At 43.0% G+C, this 20,862-nt stretch overlaps 1 protein-coding gene across 1 annotated transcript; it reads left to right on the top strand.

Annotated features, from left to right (window-relative positions):
- The first annotated feature begins 1,573 nt into the window (after positions 1-1,573).
- On the top strand, positions 1,574-20,607 carry CAV1 (caveolin 1). The gene is made up of 3 exons (XM_086747559.1): positions 1,574-1,758; positions 2,616-2,780; positions 18,203-20,607. Exons 1-3 carry the CDS (start codon positions 1,729-1,731, stop codon positions 18,542-18,544), a joined length of 537 nt encoding a protein of 178 aa, XP_086603685.1. The 5' UTR covers positions 1,574-1,728; the 3' UTR covers positions 18,545-20,607.
- Positions 20,608-20,862: the final 255 nt, after the last annotated feature.

Below are 20,862 nucleotides of genomic sequence, written 5' to 3'. Positions count from 1 at the left end.
ATGGTTCATGTCAGTTCATAGCAGCCTATTCTAGGATTCATCTAATAAAGTTTACAAATTCAGCCAGCTTCCAATATTCTTCTAGCTGCAGTACTGTTTTGTGATTCAGAATTTTTTTTAAGCGGGCTGTGGTTCTGCAGAAACCATTCCAGGACCAATTCAGCATTTCAAATTAGTAAATATATCTCTTTTTTTTAGTCATCCTTGAGATATGCTGACTAATGGGTTAAAATCTTCTGATTTATGTGTGGGACACTGACTAATTGAAAAACTTTCCTAGGTGTGAAAAGAAAGAACTTTCTTGTAGGGTTTTTTTCAGATGGGTTGAAAAATTGCAGAGACTACGTCCTTCAACCCACCCATTTGACCCTGTGCGCACACTGAAATGCTTGGACAGCCAGATATTTTAATGATGGTCTAAGTGAACTGTTGCATCAATAAAAAAAGTTACTTTTAAAAATTACAACTTGGAAAGTTGGAAAACATCCATCCAAGGCATTTGTTCTAAAGTTTATGAGCAATATAAACTCATAAAGTTCAGCACTAACTGATGACCGTACCAGTGATACGTGTCCATGCGGACCGCATTTTCAACAGGTGCAGTTATTTACATCTGTGGAGGCTGCATCCATCTCAGCCAGTGATGGCTTTTCAAGGTCACTTCTGTGTTGAATTGCCAAAGCCAAATATATTGCAGTCAAGAATTTTCTACTTCTCTTGCTGCAATTCTGTGCTAAATGGCATAACACCAAGGTCACAATTTTTCTGTTAATGTCATAAATCTTTCAGCATGCTCTGATTTCCTAACAGAAAAGTGATGGCTGCAAACATCAGGGGAAAAAAATAGGGTAAAATATAATTCATAGTTTGTAGACGTATAGTGCCATTGCAACCCTAACTTGGACCATTTTGAGTACAGTGATGAATCCTTACGGCTTTTGCACCGACATATGTCCCTAAGCTTACGAAGGACCAGAGAACAGAGCATGGCAAAACACTGGTGTCCCACCATTCCTCTTAAAAAGTAAATCCCGGCGGTTAATATGCACGGCAGACATACATGGGTCACTCTCTTCCCGGGAAAAAAATATAGTGCAGTTGAAGTGCAGGACTGTTAAATATTTGCATAGTTTTGAAATGAACCAGTTGAGAAAAATCTCTTCTTCTTCATCCCGAGGATGTCCAAGTTTCCACAATTGTTCCTGGGGCAGCGATGAGTATGTGTAAACTACTGTCCATGCCGAGGGGAGGAAGGGGGGGAGGCCTACAAGCGCCTCGCTCGCTCTGGACGTGAAACACAACCAAAGTTTTCCATCCCCTCATTGCTTCCTTGCCCCCCCTCCCACGTTCCTCCCGCCCCCCAGGCGGCCAGGACAGGGAGGGCGGCGCGGGGTTGGAGCGGGGGGGGGGAAGGCAGGCACCCTCTCCTGGTCCCTCTCGTGTCTCCGTCCCCGCTCGGCTTGGTCCGAGCATCCGGCACCGGGTCCGGCCGCTTCCAGGTTGCCGGGCAGGGGCTGCTTTCCCCTCCCACCCCCGGCGGCTCCCGGACGGGCCCTGCCACCGCCATCATCCACCCCGGGCAGAGGCAGGGAGCAGCTCCTGGCCGGCGCCCAGCCCCTCTCTCCCTCCCAGCCACCTCCCCGCCGGGCCGGATCCTCCTGCCTCCGGTCCTACGAGTTACAGCGCAGAGAAACGCGCCCGCAGAGCCGGCAGCCAGCCCGGGGCAGCATGTCCGGTACCAAATACGTAGATTCGGAGGTAGGAACCCCCCTCGGGCGACGAAGCCGGGACGCTGCCGGCTTCCCGTCGCCCACGCACCCGACACCGAGTACCTGCAGCGGCTTGGTCCCCTCACCGCCCACCGGCCCAGCGGAGGAGCGGGACCGGGCGGGAGAGGGGGGCAACTCGACGGCGGGGAGGGCGGACAGCTGGACACCTGCGGGCAGGGACGGCGACGGGGACCGCGGGACCCGGGGGTGGGGGGGGGGGGGGGCGGAGAGACGACACTCGTCCTCTGCGGTAGGGACCAGAGTCCCAGTGAGAGCGCCGGGGTGGCGGTCGTGCGGGGTGGACTCTACGGCGTGAGGCGACGGGCGGGAAGGGGGGTACGGTGAGGGCCGTACGGTGAGGGCCGTGCGGGGAGGGCGGTGTAGTGAGGGCAGGACGGGGAGGGCGGCGGGGTGGAGGGGGGGCAGAGTGAGGTGTGAGGGCGGTGTGGGGATCCCCGGCCGCTCCCCGCGCCGCCCGTGGGGGCCGCGGCTGCGCCCTCCCCCCGCCGAGGGGCGGCTGCGCTCCGCCCCGGGGGCAACGCCTAGGGCGCGGAGCCGGGCGCGGAGCCGGGTGCGGGGCGCGGAGGGGCCGGGGACGCCTGGCGGCAGGATCGGGATCCGGATCGGTTTGAGGAACCAGCACACTGTCCGGTGCGGCGGGGGTGTGGTGTGCGCCCCGCCACCGCCCTTAAATAGCCGGAGCGAGAGCCGCCCCGCAGCGAGGTTCCCGCCGCTCTGCGGGACGCGGGGCCGCCTCCCCCCCCGCCCCCCCCAGCCCGCCCCCTTGCCCTCCCCGGCTGGGCTCCGCTCTCCCCTCCCGCCCGCTCTCCCGCTCCCTCCCCGCAGGGCTTTCTGTACACGGCGCCCATCAGGGAGCAGGGCAACATCTACAAACCCAACAACAAGATGATGGCAGACGAGCTGAGCGAAAAACCGGTGCACGACGTGCACACCAAAGAGATCGACCTGGTCAACCGAGACCCCAAGCACCTCAACGATGACGTGGTCAAGGTGAGAGGTGGGGCGGGGGGCTTGAGGCGGGACGGGGCGGGGGGGCGATAAGGCGACAGCAGCCCGCCAGGCGCTTCCCTCCACCTGCTGACAGGGGGAAGGCGCCGGGGGGGGGGGGGGGGCAGTGTAATGTCTTTGTTTTTCTTTAATTTTTTTTTTAAAGAAAAGGGAGAGGTGTAGGTGCGGCTGCCCCTGACTGGGGCGCTGACCGGGGCGGGGGTTTGGGCAGCCCACTCGGGGAAAAGGCTGTGGGTCTATGTGCCCAGCGGGTCAGTCCTGTGGCCGGGACATCCCTCCCGGCACCGGGGATGCGGTGGGGGGGGGGGGCGGGGGAAAGTTGCGTGACACTTGTGTAACTGTAACACCGGCTGAGGGATTTTGCCTTCCCTCGGGCACCGAACCCGTGCAGGCTGAGGTGGCTGTGCAGACCCTCCCGTGGGTGCAGAATCAGAGGTCCTGGTGGGCGCTTGGGTTTGTTTCCTTGTTTTGTTTTCCTTGGTGTTTTTCCTTCCTTCGAGAAAGTGGAAACAAGCTAAGCAAAATCTAACTGTGCCCTCGTTTAGAATTTTTTTTCGTTCAGTTTTTAATTCAGAGTTCAGCTGTTTTGACAAATCAAGGTCGATGGAGATTTTTGCTTGAAGTCACTTTAGTCAGAAAAATCAGAGAGATTATCTTTCTCTTAGCAGAAGAATTTTATACTATACATGTGAAAATTGAGGATGCTATCATCTGGGCTCATCAGAACCTAGGAAAAACAGGAGTTGCCCAGCTGTAGTGGGTGACTAAGCCACTAACTGGCTTATTTAGTGTCCTGCAGAGTCAGAGTGTGTGCAGTTCACCATGTTTGTTGGTCAGGAAAACCTGTTATTGAAAAAGAGAAATATTGCATTGTTTCCAGAGAATGAAAAGGTTGGACTCCGGTTCCTGAATGTATGTCAGTTAAAATGATTCATGCTATGTGCAGACAATATAGCAAGGTCCCAAGTAACCTCAAATTCCACTGACTTCAACACAAGTTGAAGGTGATGAATATGACCAGCCACTGTGCTGGATCAACAGTAAGAATTATCCCTCAGAGCAGGCAGAAGTGTTTTTAAGGAGCTGTTGTCAGCTTTGCAATCTAGAAAGAAAAGGCATAAAGTTTTAATTTGTTTAGAAAAACATAATCTGTGTACCTAATGGTACAAAACTTCCATTAAAATGGTTGGTTTTAAAAAGGAGAGAGCAATTCTTTTTTCTTCTACCCACGGAGGAGCAGCTGAGTAGACAGGGAATGCAAGAGCTGAAGAATGAGACTGCATCATGGCTTGTTGCGTACATCAACAGAAGAAGTCCCCAAAGCAACCAAACCTTCTGAGGATGAGTCACAGCCCCCAGGCTGTCGGAATCCGGGTGTCCACATACTTAACTAGGGAAAGAAAGATCCTGCTGGGAAAAGAGGGAGACCACTGACGGAAAAAAACTCCTAATGGACTTGAAAGAAACTGAAGCGTACGGAGCCCATCCTGCCTCTCTGCCTCCCACAGGGGCAATGATTAAGAAAGTTTGTTACGTTCAATCATCTGAAAGAAAGTTGAAAAATAAGAATTATAGGAATGAAAAAAACAAGCTTTTCAGTTTATCCTTTTGAAATAATCATGGACCAACACATTCACTGAAAACCAGCAAACAGCCAGAATACTGGTACTGCCCCTGTGTCAGCAAGTGAGCTCCTGGTAGTGCACGTAGTCACATCAAGACACAGGAGTGAATGTATCAACATGAATTTGATGTCAATCAGACAGCATCCATTTTGCATCATAAAAACAACAGCATTTGTAAAAAATGTGGGCATCGTAAAATAACATTTTTCTGTTTTGTTACAAGGATAAGGAAGAATTGCTTTGTTTTTTGGATTTTGTATTTCATGGATAGGTCCAACCTGAAAAGTAGAGAGAGGAATTTTGCCAAAATTTGAGTTTATTCGGGCACTACTCTCAGGTTCAGCTTTTAGAAGTAGCCATAAAATTCAGAACCAGTACCTAAGGCATGGACTCAGATTGGAGTGAAGATACACAGATTCAGTTACTTAGCTGTCAGTCTGTGGTCCCCTTCCGTCATGTAGCTGCCTTTACTTCAGTTGTAAATCATCCAGGTAGAGTGTAAAAAATGTGCTTGTATAGCAGAAGGAGTCCCCAGTCTCGGTCGGGTACTGAAAGACAGAGAAAAAAAAATGTTCGGTGATATTGTAAACCAGAAGTATGGTTCAGGCTTAGCTCAGTTTTGTTTAGAGCCATAGCATTTTTTCTAGATTCAGAACCTTCTGCTTTTTACCCAGCATTTAATGCATTTCTTCCCACTTGACTATGAGGCACAATAGCATAGAAACTGGGGACAGATCAGTCAGCCATGAAACAGAAATGATTAGACAGAGAATGAGGAATCTGCTCTGTAAGCAGCTCTCTAAAAGGCCTCAGTGTTGTCTGCATTCAAATACTTCCCATAGCACATTTTAAAAATAACCCTTGCTTGTGAGAAGCGGGAGACATGTTCCCTTGATGTGCCACACATGGCATCTGCAGAGCTTCCCCTGCAGCAGATACACGGTGCGGGCAGCAATAGAGTAGGGGATCCGGGCAAGAAGGAGAGAAGCGGGCCAGATCCTTGGGTAAGAACTCAACACACGGAGCAGCTTCATACCGAAGTTACTGGTGGCCTCAACGTTGCTTACGGTTTATCTTCAGATTAGCTATCAAGTGGAAACTAAGTGCTGGGAGGTTTCCAGAAAAGTAGGGCAAATGACTGGATTTCTGTTCAGAGAGGGATGGAAATGAGGCCTTACCAAACCTGAAGTCTGCAGACAACGGAGTTGGCAGCTCTGGGCTCAACAGAGCACAATCTAGTAAAATCACCAGAATTTCCTTCCTGTTCCAATTCCTTCAGTGGGGAGCAGAAAGGGAGGAGTTTCTTCCTCCTAGGACTGCCCTCATGTCACCTCAGCAAGGGGAGAACGTGCAAGGGTGGTCCCATGCCTTGAGACTTTGGCTTGTGAAGTTGCCTAGTGATGCAGGAGGCAAAGGAGGGAATCTAGCGAGGGAGGAACAGCCTCTGTGCACCTGGGATCTCCTTACGAGTCATTCTGATGATTCTACAGCTGTTTTGCCTCACGGTGGTATCTATTTCATATGTCCTTCACTGGATAATTCTACTCTTGGACTTGTGTCCCACAGGTTTTATTTAAGTGTGATAAGTCGCAACAAACAGGATAGAAAGCTGATCGTTTTTTTTTTCTCTCATTCACTCGTTGGTGATGCAGGATTCACACGAAGGTGCGTGGAGCTCAGCTTTTGCTCTTCCTCTTTCCCAGCACAATATTTATGTTTTCCAGAATATGGCTAAATTACAGCCTTCCAACTCTCTGGAGTTCAAAGTTTCTCAAAGTGTCTGTGGTCAAGTCTGCACAAAGTTTACTGAATTTGGAAGAAGCAGAGGAGGGAAACAGGGTTCCTGCAGCTTGTGCTTCTCGGTACTTCCTTGCTGAGGATGGGATCGGACCTTGCAGCCAACCCTGCAAAGTCTGCCCCTTTGGGACTAGCGAGGACCAAGCATGCAGTCACATCTGCAGCCAGATCACAGTTTTTTCCTACAGTGGTGTGCCAGGAAGAAAGGCCTGCGCCTGGTCTACCATCCAGAACATAATTATTATTTTGTTTTAAACAAGTGGTGTCTATCTGCTGTTTGTTGCATAAGAGTCCTTTTCTCTCTGGAAAAAGAAAAAACCCAGTACTTGGCCACACATGTAAGGATGCGGAGCTTTTGTACCAAGCTTTAAACAGTTACGTATTCGTGCCTTCTACTTAAAGCTAATGCAGTTAAGGGCAATTCAGCTCACTGCAAGGGAAAATCTGGAATTTTTAGTCAGAGGTTGACAAATACCATAACACCCTTATACAGGCATTAGGGAGGAAAGCATTACTCAGCCATTTTAAAGCCATTTACAATTTCTGCTGCTTTCTAATAAAAAGAGAGGCTTTTTTATAAAGCAATTTGCCATTTTATTGAATCCTTCATAATTACAGTCCCTACCTGTTGCTCTGAGCACAGTATAATGCTCAGAGTGATGGCTGGGCAGAGCAGCTCCCATCTCCGCACCTGAGAACCTCCTGGAAGGAAAGCAGGTGTCATCCTCCACCCTTTTTGGATGGGAGGGCTAAGGCGTTCAGGGCTGTCACTCTGATACAACAGCAAGCGTCAGCCTGGGGGGAACAGAGTTCTGCTCTTCAACATGGAACAATGAGAGAAAAGCAGAGCTCAGTCAGGTGCTTTTTCTGAAACAAGGAATTACATATAATGCAGATCCTTTTTCTTTGTTTTCGGATATTGTTTAAAGTCCTGTGAAAATAGACATATACTTTTAAATACGTCAATATAAATATGTAAGTTTAATTGCATTAATATATAAATATAAATGTGTGTATGCTCTAATCCAAGCTTGTCATCTGAGCTCTTGCTGTTGGCAGTGGTGGCAGTTAGATGCCTCTGAAGGCAGATTCCCATCACAGAGTTTAGGCCTAACTGTAGGACGGAACGAGCAGTGCTCCCAAACTGTGTATTTCTCTCCATTGACGATAACATAGCTTAGACACAAACTTTACTTTTACACATCTGCATTTAAATGAAATTATTCTGAAACTTTGTGTCATATTAATATCCAGCTGTGGGGTTTAGAATTAAAATGCAAGAATATTCAATGGTTGACTTTGTCTCTCCGCAAGATACAATTCTGTTTCAAATGTTTCTTCCAAGGCTAGTCTAGGAGTGAGATATTAAAAACTCGAGCCGTTATGAATGTCAGTTTATACGAGGACTGAACAAGGTCTTAAGAGTTCTGAAAAACAGTTTTCTTGCACATTAATTAGGAGTTTCCAGACATGGAATTTCTGAATGTCCATAAGATTACAGATAATAATGGCATTTGTTCTAATGAAAGCTTCTTTCTCAAAAAAAATGTGTTTGCGTTTGAGCTCATAGTATTATTAAAGCCTTATGCACTGCTTTCCTGCTTAGTATGATGAACATGACTCATAACTCCATAGGAAAATGTTCATTTGATGGCCATGGGGACAGAGCCAACGATTCAGCATGGACGTTCCTTTTGTTAGAATTTTTGGACACTATCACAGATTCAGAGGAGATAAATACTTTTAGTTTCTGATAAATTCAACAAAATTTAGATTATATGTTAGAAAATTTTAAGAACAATTTGAATTAATTTTAGAATTTTTAGCCCACTATATGTTGCAGAGTGTATCAATGTAAAAAAAAATATGGAAATCCAAAACTCTCCAGGGGGAGGAAGGAAAATGTGTATAATAGAGTGATCTGCTCATGAAGGCCCCAGAGAAAATTTCATTTTTGTATTTTAGGCAACAGAGAGAAGAAAATACAAATGAACTTGGATGGTTCCCTAAAACTTGTGATCTCTGGAAAACTGAAGAGATATAGTTCTGAACTAAGATAAGCTTGTATCTCCCACAGCTCTCAAACACTCTTGTAATAAACAATCAGTGGGATGAAATCTACACTGGCAATTTATTTTTTGAGCTTTTTGATCCAGAACATCCATCTCTCTTTTCTTTTCCAGACAAACAACAGTAATAAAAACCATCTTGGACTAAAAAGGATTTGTTATCTTGAAGATGAAAGAAAAGATATGCCATTTAATTTCATTTATTGGGGAGGCAGGTTTAACTTTGTAACTCCTTTTGTATTTTTCTGGTAGCTTTCTTATGAAAATGTCTTTTGTTCGTTTCAAAAGAAACTTTGAATTTTATGCAGTATTGCTCTTGCCAGAAATTATGTCATCAGATTAGCATTCAATAGGACAGATATTTTCAGTACCACTGTCCCCACTCTAATGAGCATACTTGCAGCCCAGAAGGTCAACTGCATCCTGGGCTGCATCAAAAGAAGCGTGGCCAGCAGGTCAAGGGAGGGGATTCTTCCCCTCTACTCCTCTCTGGTGAGACCCCACATGGAGTACTGTGTCCAGTTCTGGAGCCCCCAACATCAGCATGTGGACCTGCTGGAGAGAGTCCAGAGGAGGGCCACGAAAATGATCAGAGGGCTGGAGCACCTCTCCTATGATGACAGGCTGAGAGAGTTGGGGCTGTTCAGCCTGGAGAAGAGAAGGCTCCGGGGAGATCTTATAGCATCCTTCCAGTACCTAAAGGGGGCCTACAGGAAAGATGGGGAGAAACTCTTTAGCAGGGCCTGTTGTGATAGGATGAGGGGTAATGGTTTTAAATTAGGAGAAGGTAGATTCAGATTAGACATCAGGAAAAAATTTTGTAGACAGTGAGGGTGGTGGAACACTGGCACAGGTTGGTTGCCCAGAGAGGTGGTGGATGCCCCATCCCTGGAAATATTCAAGGCCAGGTTGGACAGGGCTCTGAGCAACCTAATCTGGTTGGAGATGTCCCTGCTCCTTGCAGGGGAGTTGGTCTAGATGACCTTTAAAGGTCCCTTCCAACCCAAACTATGCTATGATTCTATAATTTGTACCTGATTTTGTTCAAAATAGTCAAGGAGCTGTGCTATAGATGTTAGTGGGGCTGTACAAGAACAGGGTTTGTCCATACTCTTCTACTTATCTGGCCTGCATACTTTATTTTCAAATAAATGGTAACCATAAATTCAGCTTTGTAGATAAGAAGTGAGAAGATACTGTCACAGCTGAAGCAAGCATCACATTCCCTGTCCAGACTCCTGCTGTGCTGAATTTGTACTCTGAGTTCCAAAAAAGCCTAAGGGAGTCTCATAGATTGCAACACTTCCTTTGTCAACTTTGAAATCCCTTCTCGGAATTCAAACAAATGCTACCAAAAAAAATATCATTTTTCCTTCCAGATCAGGTTAATATCTCCTGTAGACCTCAGTTGTAAAGTCTCCTGTTGTTTTATGAAGTCCAAGTTCATATATCTCTGTTCTAGTGCAGTTTATTACAAGACCAGAACTGAAGAATAATGATATATTGATTTTTATGAAATACTAAAGAAACAGTTACCTTGTATTTAAGGATAAGTAACTTAAGGTCTCCCATAAGAAAGGCAACCTTCTAACAGGAGGAATGCAGAGGCAATTTTTTTTTAAGAAATGGAAAGGCAGCTGAGCATCACTGTGCACTCACTGTCAGCAATAAGCATATTCAGGTAGAAATGAAGGGAAAGGGCAGAATGAGTTATACGGATTTGCTGAAAAGAATTGCAGCAGTAAACAGGAATGTGTTTGCGGGTAGTATACCTGGTTAAGTCTCCTCTCCTTAGACTCCCTTTACAAATGATAAAGAGAAAAAAGGGGTTTCCAGATCCAAAGCACCCTCCAAAGGTGCCTGTCTCTCTCCATGAACAACTAAAGAGTCTAAGGTCACTATATTTCCATTTCCCATTAGTGCCTAAATTTAGGAGGGATGAAGCTACATCAAGTTCTAAAAAGTCATACTTAATAGCAGTTTATTACCTTAATAACAGGTTTGTAAACCTGCACTGCAGGCAATATAATAATATAATATACATATTTTATATAATATGTATAATAAATTAAAACATAGTATAAAAATCTGTTTACATAGTATCTTTACTTTTATTAATGTTTCTGGATTCTAATTAACTGCAGACCCTACTGGACTCAGTAAAAGAATTCCCATTATCTTTAGTGTAGTCAAAACTTCACCCTAGCCTTCATGTTGATGAATCTGTCTCTTTAAACATACAAAGAGACAGACAGATAGACATATTTGGTCACACATACACGCAGATGTTTGTGGAAGATGAAAGAAATAATAAAATGAAGAAAGCTTCTTAATTTTCTCTTTGGGAAAACTGCAGTAGTTTCTCAGTAGCGCAGTAGGGAGGAAAATAGCCACTTTAATTTCTGACTGCTTACTCCGACAGTATCAATGTATTTTCTGAGGAACTGGCTGACATGATATCCCCACCTGCACAGGGAGTTTGGCCGTGTTTCAGCGGAGGGCAGATGTCTCCTTGAAGCTGCTGGTCTTTGCTTCTGCTGGGCTTTATTGAGACAGGACAGGCAAGCGCTTCAGGAGGAGATCTCTGGAGAATGGCTGGTTACTGCAAATGCTGACCCATTGGCATCAGTTGCATTTTTCTCATGAGTACTTCTGCAGATTTCAGTGAGCCTGCCCTGCAGATTTCGATGAGTCTGATAAAACAAAGCCCATCACCAGGGCTTTTCTGGTGTGTAGTCAGTAATTCAGCACAGGCAGGGAGCAGGAGGTTGTGCTCTCAGTTATTAGTAGCAAATTATTTTTTGGCCATTTCCATTGATTCTTGCTTTGTGGAATGGTGACCTGCAATCACAACCTTTTTCTGAATCATGATGTTCTTTAAAATTGTCCACAATCTATTTGAATATTGTTATGTATGCAGTAGGAGTCACTCCTGACCAGACTGGTTTTCTTCTCTGACTAGAAGAGTGTAGTCCTTCAAATCTGTTTTCCAATATGAATATCCTTGCTTGTTAAAGCATTGTTCGATTTTCTGGCATACTCTATGGTACTTAGGAAAGACTCATGATTTCCATTAAGAGATCTGCCAGCAGAAAACTCTTTTTATGCCGTATTATGGAAAGCAGGCACAGGGAGACAGGGCCTGTAAGACAAATTTATTGGTCAGTTTGAACAAGTAACTGGGGTGGAACAGTTCTACTTGCTTGTTTAGGGTTTCATTTGCCTAGGAATTACTTGTTTGTCATTTTTCTTCATTTAACCAGCTTTACACAAAAGCTGTGGTCCTAGCCATCTGCACTCGTGGCATCTCTCATTTTGTGCAAAGGAATGAGTCTCGAGCCCGCTGATCTGGCCAGTTCCCACAACAGCAATATGCTTTAAGATGGAATTAAAGGTTGACAGGCAGACCCTAATCTTGCTGCAATCCAGCCTAGAGGGGCTCTTGGGGTTCCCTTGTTAGGTGCTTGCCACCATACCCAGAGTCATAGAATCATAGAATCACTAAGGTTGGAAAAGACCTCTAAGATCATCAAGTCCAACCATCAACACACCACCACCATGCCTACTACACCATGTCCCAAAGTGCCATGTCTACATGTTTTTTTAACACCTCCAGGGATGGTGACTCCACGAGGTGATTTCTTGTCTAGGTGATTTCTTGTCTTGTGATGCAACTTACCCATCTCTGAACACTGCTGGATGTTCATGTTTTGTAATCACCCATGCTGTAGCCTAAGGCTCCTACAGAATAGAATGAGTTTTACCTTTATAACACACCTCATGATACCTAATGTTTGCTGTTGAAAACAGTGATTAGTGAGGAAGTGGAGAAGGCATCATGAAGGTGTATGTTTTCAGGAACAAAGTACCAGTTTCTCTGCATAACTGCAGGTAAACTTTTGCCAAGTGAAGATTACACAATGCTCTTAAAAGGATTTTTTAGAGTAGAAACAAGTGAAGACACTGTTCAAGTTCTGTAATCCCATGCAACCAAGGCATGGATGCGCATCCTCAGGGAGAGAATTGGACCCCTTTGCAATGCTGACAGCCAAACGTTCTCCTGCATCTCTTTCATGTAGCCTTGCAGCCATGAAGTGCTGCCATGTGCTACACCCTACATCTTCAAAATGGTGAAATCTGGTGTTTGAGAGGTGAGGGAAGGGAGAAGTGCAGCTTTACGTCTATGAGTCCCAGCACCTTCCATACTCTTTCCCTTGGCTTCAGTAGGAAAAACCTAATATGCTTTTTCATAATTTTCTGATAAACTGTGGTAGTGGTCAGGAAGACAAGCACCAGTAGATATAGAAATATGATATTTCAAAGAGTCAAGGAAACATTTAAATGTTTAGCTGATATCACTGATTTAACAGAATGATTTTGGAGCTTATTGCTTAGTGGTCTTTTTGCTTCTGCTGTAATGCCTTTGTTTTCCAAGCACTGTAACTGTCAATTTTTAAGATTCAAATAGTATGTGGATGTACAAAAACTAAGAATGATTTCATGTGCTCATGCATTTTCTAATTTTTAGTAACATATATCACAAACTTCTCTGAAGTTAGTAGCGCTGTCCTGAACATGACTTCCCAAATGTGACTCATGATCCTTTATACATTTTCTTTTGATGCATGTTTCTTTAAAGGACATTGAATGCATTGGGAAATTTTACAAATTGCATTTATCACAACAGTAAAAAAAATAAAAAGATAATATCTGCTTTTTATTTACATGTCTGTTTCAAGTCTTACAAGGACATGCTATAATCTGGTGAAACAATATTATACTTACAGTCTTGGTATCAGGGAAAAGCCTGTTTAAAAACAGCACAAGGTAAACCGTAAAGATGGCTTCCATATCCTCCGCTAAAAATGTAAAGAAAACTAGCTTGTGACTCTTTCTTGTATGAATATATATTCAGACTTGACCATAGCCCTGCTCTGGCAGAGCCTGTAAGCATATTGGCATCAGTGGGACAGTTCACACTTTTCAGGTTGTATGGTTTGCCTGGCTGGAGTTACTAGTGATCAATCAAGAGAGATCCAGTGAGGATCTGCGCATCCTTTCGCTAACTTCAAAAGGTACTGGTGGCACTCAAAAATGTGGGCATCCTCAGTGCTTGTTTGGGTTCCTCCTCAGTGGAGCAGGGGTGGTGCCTGTCTAAGCAAGCACGGTAGCAGCACACAGCTACTACACATGAAGATCTGAATAATTATAATTACAATTACAGTAACAGAAATAGAGATTAGGTCAAAGCCCCCATAAAATACTGATGGCTTTAATAATGTTGTTCTGATAGACCAGCACAGTAAATTTTTCTGTGTCATGGATATTATGTACCTCAAAGAACAAACTTTTGAGGAGAAACCCAGGTGTTAAGTAGGCAATTTAAGGTTGGCATTTCAACACACCTTTCCAGCCTGCTAGGTTTTAATACTTAGGGGCTAAAGTGGCAAGGTCAACAGGCCAACTGTTTTCATATGTAAAGCTTATATTCTTGAGTCATCTGAGGTTTTTTAGGAAAAAAAAAAGTAACTTCACGTTGCTAAGCTTTTTTAGTGAAGCTTTTTTCTTTAAACAGACTTTGAAAATAAAAGACAAATTCCCCATACCATTTCCCTTTCTTGTAAATAAATCTCTTAGAATCAAAGCAGGTGCCTTAATTTCCTGGGAAAAGTTTAATAAACATATGCAGAGCAAAAGAAGCTGTGGTAATTCTCATAGCAGAATTAGACAAAACCTTCAAGCAATGTAAAATCTGGCTTTACCAAACTGAATAGTAGGAAACAAAGAATAGCTGAAGTCAGGAAGTGTATTGTAGGCATGGAACTGGAGTTGATAGTGTTTAATAGCTTTGGCTGGAACAGAAGGCTGTAGCAAGTTGTTAGCATCCTTTAGAGGGTCAAAACAAATTTCCTTTACTTCTCTCCTTGTCACAAGTAAACATGCCTGTATTTCCATTAGCTTGGCAAATAATTCACCCTGATTTCACAGCACACCCTGGCAGCTCTAGAGGAACAAGCTGTACACTGAACTTTCAGTCTCCCAAACAAGACCTGTGCCTAACCTAAGCATGCCTTTATGTAGATAAAACAGAGTTCTTTGCAGACTTACATCCACGTGATGCTTTGTCAAAAGTAGCCTCAAGAACAATACCCAAAAAAAAGATATAAAGATATCTTATCCTTGCAAGCAAGTTAGGTTTATTTCCAGAAATTAGAGTGTTTTTCTTCTCTAGGATCATATTTCTGGCCACTTCTCTTTCTCCTGTCAGTCCTATTTTTACTTTACTCAGTTCAGTTGGACTCCCGTTATCAGTCCAATGACACTCACCGTCACTGAGTGCTACCGAACTGAAAACCAGAGGACAGCAGGAGATGAGACTGAGGAGCGAGTAATCCAAGTGATGCAAATGTAACCCACAGCAAGGCAAAATGCATCCAGTCACCTATTCCTCCTGCTGCCTGGGGAGGACTGATCTCCGAATTAAAAACAGGATTTTTCATGGGAGTGGCTCAGTGCAGGAAGAATCGGGGTGAAATCTCAGTTCCTGCAGTGTGAGGACTTATCTGTACTGCCTGAGCAGTGAAACAAATGGAGTGTTTCCCTGCCAGTGGATCTGTATGTGATCTGTTGCGAAGCAGAAGAGCCCAGATTACCTCAGCTCTTTGCCTATCTTTCTTTAGACTGTGCACTGCTGTGGGTAAGTCTGGGTTTGGACAGCACCGCAGAGGTTTGCGTTCCGGTCATAGCTGGAGTTTCTTGCCATGTACATAATTTCATATCGTTCTTATGGCATTCAGGGAGATAACAGCTTCATTTTAATACTGTATTCAGCTGAGAGTTTTTAGAGTGTTTCTGTCTTTTCACTCTCAAGTTCAGTTTGATATCTCCCTTATACAAAGGGGAACATGGGTCTTGAGGGATCATGCCTGATCTAGTTGAAGATGTCCCTGCTCCTTACAGGGGGGTTGGGCTAGATGACCTTTGAAGGTCCCTTCCAACCCTAACAATTCTATGATTCTATGAAATGGGAAGGATATGATAGTGAGACATCAGCTATGGTTCCTACAGCACCATCTATTGAGTATGCGTTGGTAGAAACATTCCTACAGCTGTTAAAATTACTCTGAGAACGTAACCTCTTGACAACTTTTAGTGGCACAAATACATCGCTATTACCTTCTTGCAGACAGATTGATTCTGAGTACTTTTAGGACAACTGTGTATGACTTGAGCTGGGAAATCCTGGCCAAAGATATAGCATAAGTGTTCTAATATTAGCATCATATTCTGGAATGAAGGGCTGTCCATCTGGAAATGTTACATGGCATGATTCTTCTGTCAGCTCCCCAGGATTAACTCCATGGATGTCTTGGAGCACACTACAGGCTAAAAACATTAGTTTCTGAGAATCACAGTTACAGAAAGTTTACTGTTTGGTTTGAAAACCAATGAGCTTACTGGCTTCAATTTTTCAGGAAAGCATTAATTGTAAAGATTTTTTTTTAAAAATAATGAAATTACAGGCCAGTCTTACTAATTATTCTAAAAGTTCTAGGAAGTTCACATTAACCTATGGTTTCTTTCTGCATGCCAAAAAAAAAAGTGCTTTGCTGTTAAAATTAAATTCCATTTAGCTAAATTAAAGATGTAACCATGAAAAGGCTGATGGAGTTCAATGCAAACTTGCTTTCCTGTTGAGATTTAAGCTTTCCTGTATGGGCCAGTTGAAAAAATACAGGATAGACTCCACCACAACTGAACTGAACTGAATAAAAAGACTTTAGGTGTGATGCTGAATAGTCCTCAATGCACTGAACTGTAGGGTAATGGCTGTGTGCACAAACCGGCTCTGCCAATGTTTACATCGGCTGGCAGGGAGCATGCAATAAATTGCCAGAAGTTTTAGAATAAGAGGACTACACTTAACCTATGAGAAAAAAAAATAGTCTTCATGTAGTAGAATTTTTTAAAAAGCAACTTTTTTTTTTTCTGTGATCATCTTGGGGTTTGCCATCACGTGCATATTTTTATTACCTGATTTCAAGGCAGGTGTTAATGATAAGCTAAGAACATACATTCACTTTGAAAATGAGCTAATATAGGACATGGGCTACAACAAAAAAATTTGGTTTTGAATAGCCACAGAAACAGATACTATAAATATGCTTGCTTGTGTATTCCAAAAAGAAAAAAAAATATATATATAGGCCCAGTAATCTGCTGAATTAAGCCAGCTTGATATTAGACATTCAAGATATTTGGTATCACAGCTGATTCAGAAATGTCCTCCCAAGGAGTTTCAAGCCCTTCAAGTAAATGGCACCTAGACTGTCAAGTTTTGCTTTAGAATTCTCTTTTTTTTAAAAAAAAAAAAGAAACTGGAAAGTCCAGCAGTTTTATAGTATTTCCCCCTTTGTTGGTAATTTCTGTTTGGAGGCGACTGAAGATTCAACAGGAGAGAGGGAGGAGTTCTTTCCAATTATTATATATATTTTAGAGTAAAAGAAGTTATTGTGAGCCTTTTCCTACAGTATAAGCAATACTTACACTGAGTGTATGCATATTTACCTCCTTCGGACATGCTAAGCTACTGTTGCCTGAGTTTCTGAGGCTGCTGGCCTGTATTGTACTTACCCTACTCCTGTAAATCTTTGCTTACGGCAGCATTACGGCAGCACTTTGAGATCCAGTCCCAGGAATGCAATTTATCTTTTTTCTTTCTTCTGATTTAAACAGTCATTTTGTTTCTTGCAGAGCAGTAGCATTGTGATGTTCTCTCCCTGTTGAATGCAGTACCTATACAATTGGCTGTGCTAACTAAGTGAAATATAGAATCATAGCATAGTTTGGGTTGGAAGAGACCTTTAAAGGTTGTCTAGTCCAACCCCCCTGCAAGGAGCAGATCTGTAGATCCTGTATTGTGGGTTATTTCAAACACGTTTGTATGACATAGAATTGAACTATCATCACAATTCTGTTAATTTTCTAATAGAAATGTTATGACAATTAAGCTTCCTGAATAGCTCAGTATTTCAACAGAGCACGGTAAAATATGCCTGTTGGAATGCACTGTTTCTTAGGTGACTTTTTGAACGACTTATGAATAGTCAAAACTATGACGTACGTGGAAGAGTGTGTTCCTTCTAAATATTAATATGTTAGCCAGGCCATGTCTTTCATGGATAAAGTGTTACCACACAAACAGGATAGGCTAGAACAAAACGGCTCTAATGTGAAGATCCTCCTTCTGTTTAATAAGATGAAAGAGCTCCCTAACCCTTTCAGATTAAGGAGGAGCTCCACCTGATGCAGATCTAAATCCAGCCTTTTATTTTTCAGTCTACTAAGAACTATCTATGCCTGTTTCAAAGTATATATTTAAATAGCTACCCTCACCTTTTATTTACTGTCAAAATTCAGCAAGGGTATAGAAGGAAGGATGGGAAAATTTGGACAAATAAAACCATTTTGTTGATGCATGCTTGAGGTGTGTAAAAAGTCAAAGTAGTGACTGCATTTATTCCATTCATAAAGACATGAAACAGTTAAGTTAGGCCATGACAGCATGATGATTCTGTTCCCCTGGTTTGTCCCTTAAGTAGACTTCAAGGGCACTGCATACCCTTAGGGCAGTAGGAGATGAGAAAAATATATTCCATTTTGTGGACTAGAAGTTAATTGTCTAATTTTGAGCTAATCATCCAGGCTCCCAGATACTCACTGGAAAAAGATAGTTACTGAAGATTCATGGCTTAAAATGATGTGTTAAAATGGGTTGAGTCATGTTGGGATGTAGGAAGTACATGCCTCGATGTGTCGTTGCAGGGGACCATTGCTCTCCAAGAAGGGTGTTTCTGGACTCCATCCTTGATGCAAACATCTGACTGACCTGACTTTGTGTTCTTTGCTGCAGATTGATTTTGAAGATGTGATTGCTGAGCCAGAGGGAACACACAGCTTTGATGGGATTTGGAAGGCCAGTTTTACCACCTTCACTGTAACGAAATACTGGTTTTATCGTTTACTGTCAGCACTCTTTGGCATTCCTATGGCTCTCATCTGGGGCATCTACTTTGCTATTTTGTCATTCCTGCACATCTGGGCGGTGGTGCCGTGCATAAGGAGCTACCTGATTGAGATCCAGTGCATTAGCCGCGTCTATTCGATCTGCATCCACACATTCTGCGACCCGCTATTTGAGGCCATAGGCAAAATGTTCAGCAACATCCGAGCCACAGTACAGAAGGAGATTTGAGGGACATTTCAAGGAGAGCCATCAGCCTAGGAAGGGGGCGGGGGTTTTGTGTTGTTTGGAGTGTTTTGGTGCCAGTTTCATGTTTCCCAAAGCAACATACAGCAACTGGTGGTGGATATACTGGCCCAAAACAAAGAATCACTTGCTCAGTTTCTTTTTCTACTGTTTGTTCTTACTGGACTACTTGATTCTTCTTTCTTTTTTTTTTTTTCCTTCCCTTTGTTTTCTTTTTCTTTTTTTCATTTTTTTTTCTTTCAGTCTGCATTTCAAACTAACCTTAAATGGGTATTCTTCCATGCCAGCTGCATATCATTTTGCTGGCTCTTCAATTCAGAGACTGAAGTGTTGTTGGATGCCTTTTTATCTCCCTCTTCATTCCTTGTGAGATAAATCCACAGTGATACTGAAGAACGACAAAAATGCTTTCCAGCACTATAAAGCCATTCATTTTATTGTGGCCAAAGAGCACAGAGCTGTTGCAGCAGAATGAACGTGACCAGCTGGCAGATTTTAGCAGAATGTTCTTTTTCAATTGGATTGTCAGTTGACTGCAGCTATTTACAGTCATGGTCAGATATGGTGCACTATGAATAAATTAGTTAAGTAAACAAATTACTGAACTAATATATGTCCTAAAAGTCTAACACTTTATCAGGTTGGAGACATTGACACATGAAAGCTTTTCATGCGCATGAAAAGCTTCGGTCAGTGCCTTTCTGTCTCATTCTCCCTTGGAAGTTTGCATCCAGTCGTTTCTCAACCTTTGCTAGGATTGCAGAAGCAAACTGCAGTTGAGAACTAAAACTGGTCATTATGGAAATGTTTTCCTGACTGTGACTTATGACACATCCCTTAGCAAGCATTTAGGTGCTTATCTGATAGGCTTCTTTTTTTTTTTTTTTTGCAAAGCATTCATATAAATACGTATCACAGGTATGCCAGAGATAACCCTGAGTTAACAAGAAGAATGAAGGTGTGCCAAATACAAGCCACATTAGGCCAAGGAGGAGCTGCCCCTAGGAGAAACTTCTCTATCAGCTTTCAAAACTTCCCTCTCAGCAGAAGTCAGCATGCCACTAGCACACAGATTATTTTCAGGAGAGTTGATGCTTCACTGAGTCTAAACTGATCCATCACAAGAGATGGTTTAGAAACTTTGCGTTTGTGGGTTGGTTTGTTCATTTTTAGCTGAGCTGCAACATCAGCAAGTCTTAAACGGAGGGTGTTGTGTGAAACTACCGTGTCGCAAAGTGCAAGGCCTAGAAAGCAAAGCCTTTGCGACGTGTTCTGATGCTGTGACCTGCAGGAGCTTTTTGCCCTCGTGACAGTACTGTGTTCAGAGATGCTCTCTGCATCCACATATGGTTTGCATGAAGCATCTGTAAAAACAGTTGTGAGGCTAATCAGCTTTATTGTAAACCAACTTGGGGCTTGAGCTTGCTCCAGTTGGGACCTCCAGCAAACTGCTTCTTGACCTCGGAGAGTGCAAGATTTGGCCCTTGGGATGAGCATGGAGCTCTCTGGTACACCTACAGCTTTTTTTTATTTAGCGCTGATATTTCACATACTGCTTTACCTAACACGAGAGTGCCTTCGGTTCAATTTCTGCCAAAGCATTGAAAACTTTAGAAAATGCTGCATTTTTTAATGGGGGTGGGGGGAGGAGGGCAGAGGGGAGAGGGTGCACAAAAAAAATTACAAAGCTATTAACTACTATTGTTTGCATTTAAAACAGACACTGGTATGGATATAGTTTTATGTTTTTCTATGTACATAATGGAGAGTGTACTATTATAGATTTTTTCAGAATTAAAACGAAGTGAGATTGTAAACAAGAAATATTTTATCTTTTTATGAGGAAAATCACTCTGAAGAAAACCTTCTTGATTTACCATATAAACTGTATATCCTGAAAGATGTCTGTTCACTTAATTAGTCCCTAATCCAAATACATTGCTGATCCAAGACATTTACATTGTTGTTATACGCTTACAGATATAACTGACACTTTTTTAAATTCTGCATGTACATTAAAGACTACAATAAAAAGATGTGTAATGGTAGCTCCTGTCTGACTTCTTTTTCCCTGAAAGTCATGTGAACGAATCTCTGAAAAGCCCAGTATTTCTTGATAAAGAAACAGAAAGCGATGTCATCTGTTTCTCAAGAAAGAATGCGCGAAACCGTCTCAATTTGTGGTTCAGGATCTGTCTCAGGAAGGTTCTTCCCAAAAAAAAAAAAAAAGACATTTTTTTCCACCAAGTAAATATTTTCTACTGCTGAATGAGTAGGCAGTAGGACTAGTGAGTACAGCATTG

Source organism: Chlamydotis macqueenii, chromosome 1 (assembly GCF_036417535.1).
Source record: "Chlamydotis macqueenii isolate bChlMac1 chromosome 1, bChlMac1.mat, whole genome shotgun sequence".
Classification (NCBI taxonomy): domain Eukaryota; kingdom Metazoa; phylum Chordata; class Aves; order Otidiformes; family Otididae; genus Chlamydotis; species Chlamydotis macqueenii.
The sequence above is the reverse complement of the archived record's forward strand: the minus strand, read 5'-3'. Positions and strand labels throughout refer to the sequence as shown.

Excerpts from the sequence above, each read along its gene's own strand:
- CAV1 (XM_086747559.1), top strand. The coding sequence starts at position 1,729 with ATGTCCGGTACCAAATACGTAGATTCGGAG. Across the intron at positions 1,759-2,615 it reads CCAAATACGTAGATTCGGAG|GGCTTTCTGTACACGGCGCC; the intron begins GTAGGAACCCCC and ends CCCTCCCCGCAG. Across the intron at positions 2,781-18,202 it reads TCAACGATGACGTGGTCAAG|ATTGATTTTGAAGATGTGAT; the intron begins GTGAGAGGTGGG and ends TCTTTGCTGCAG.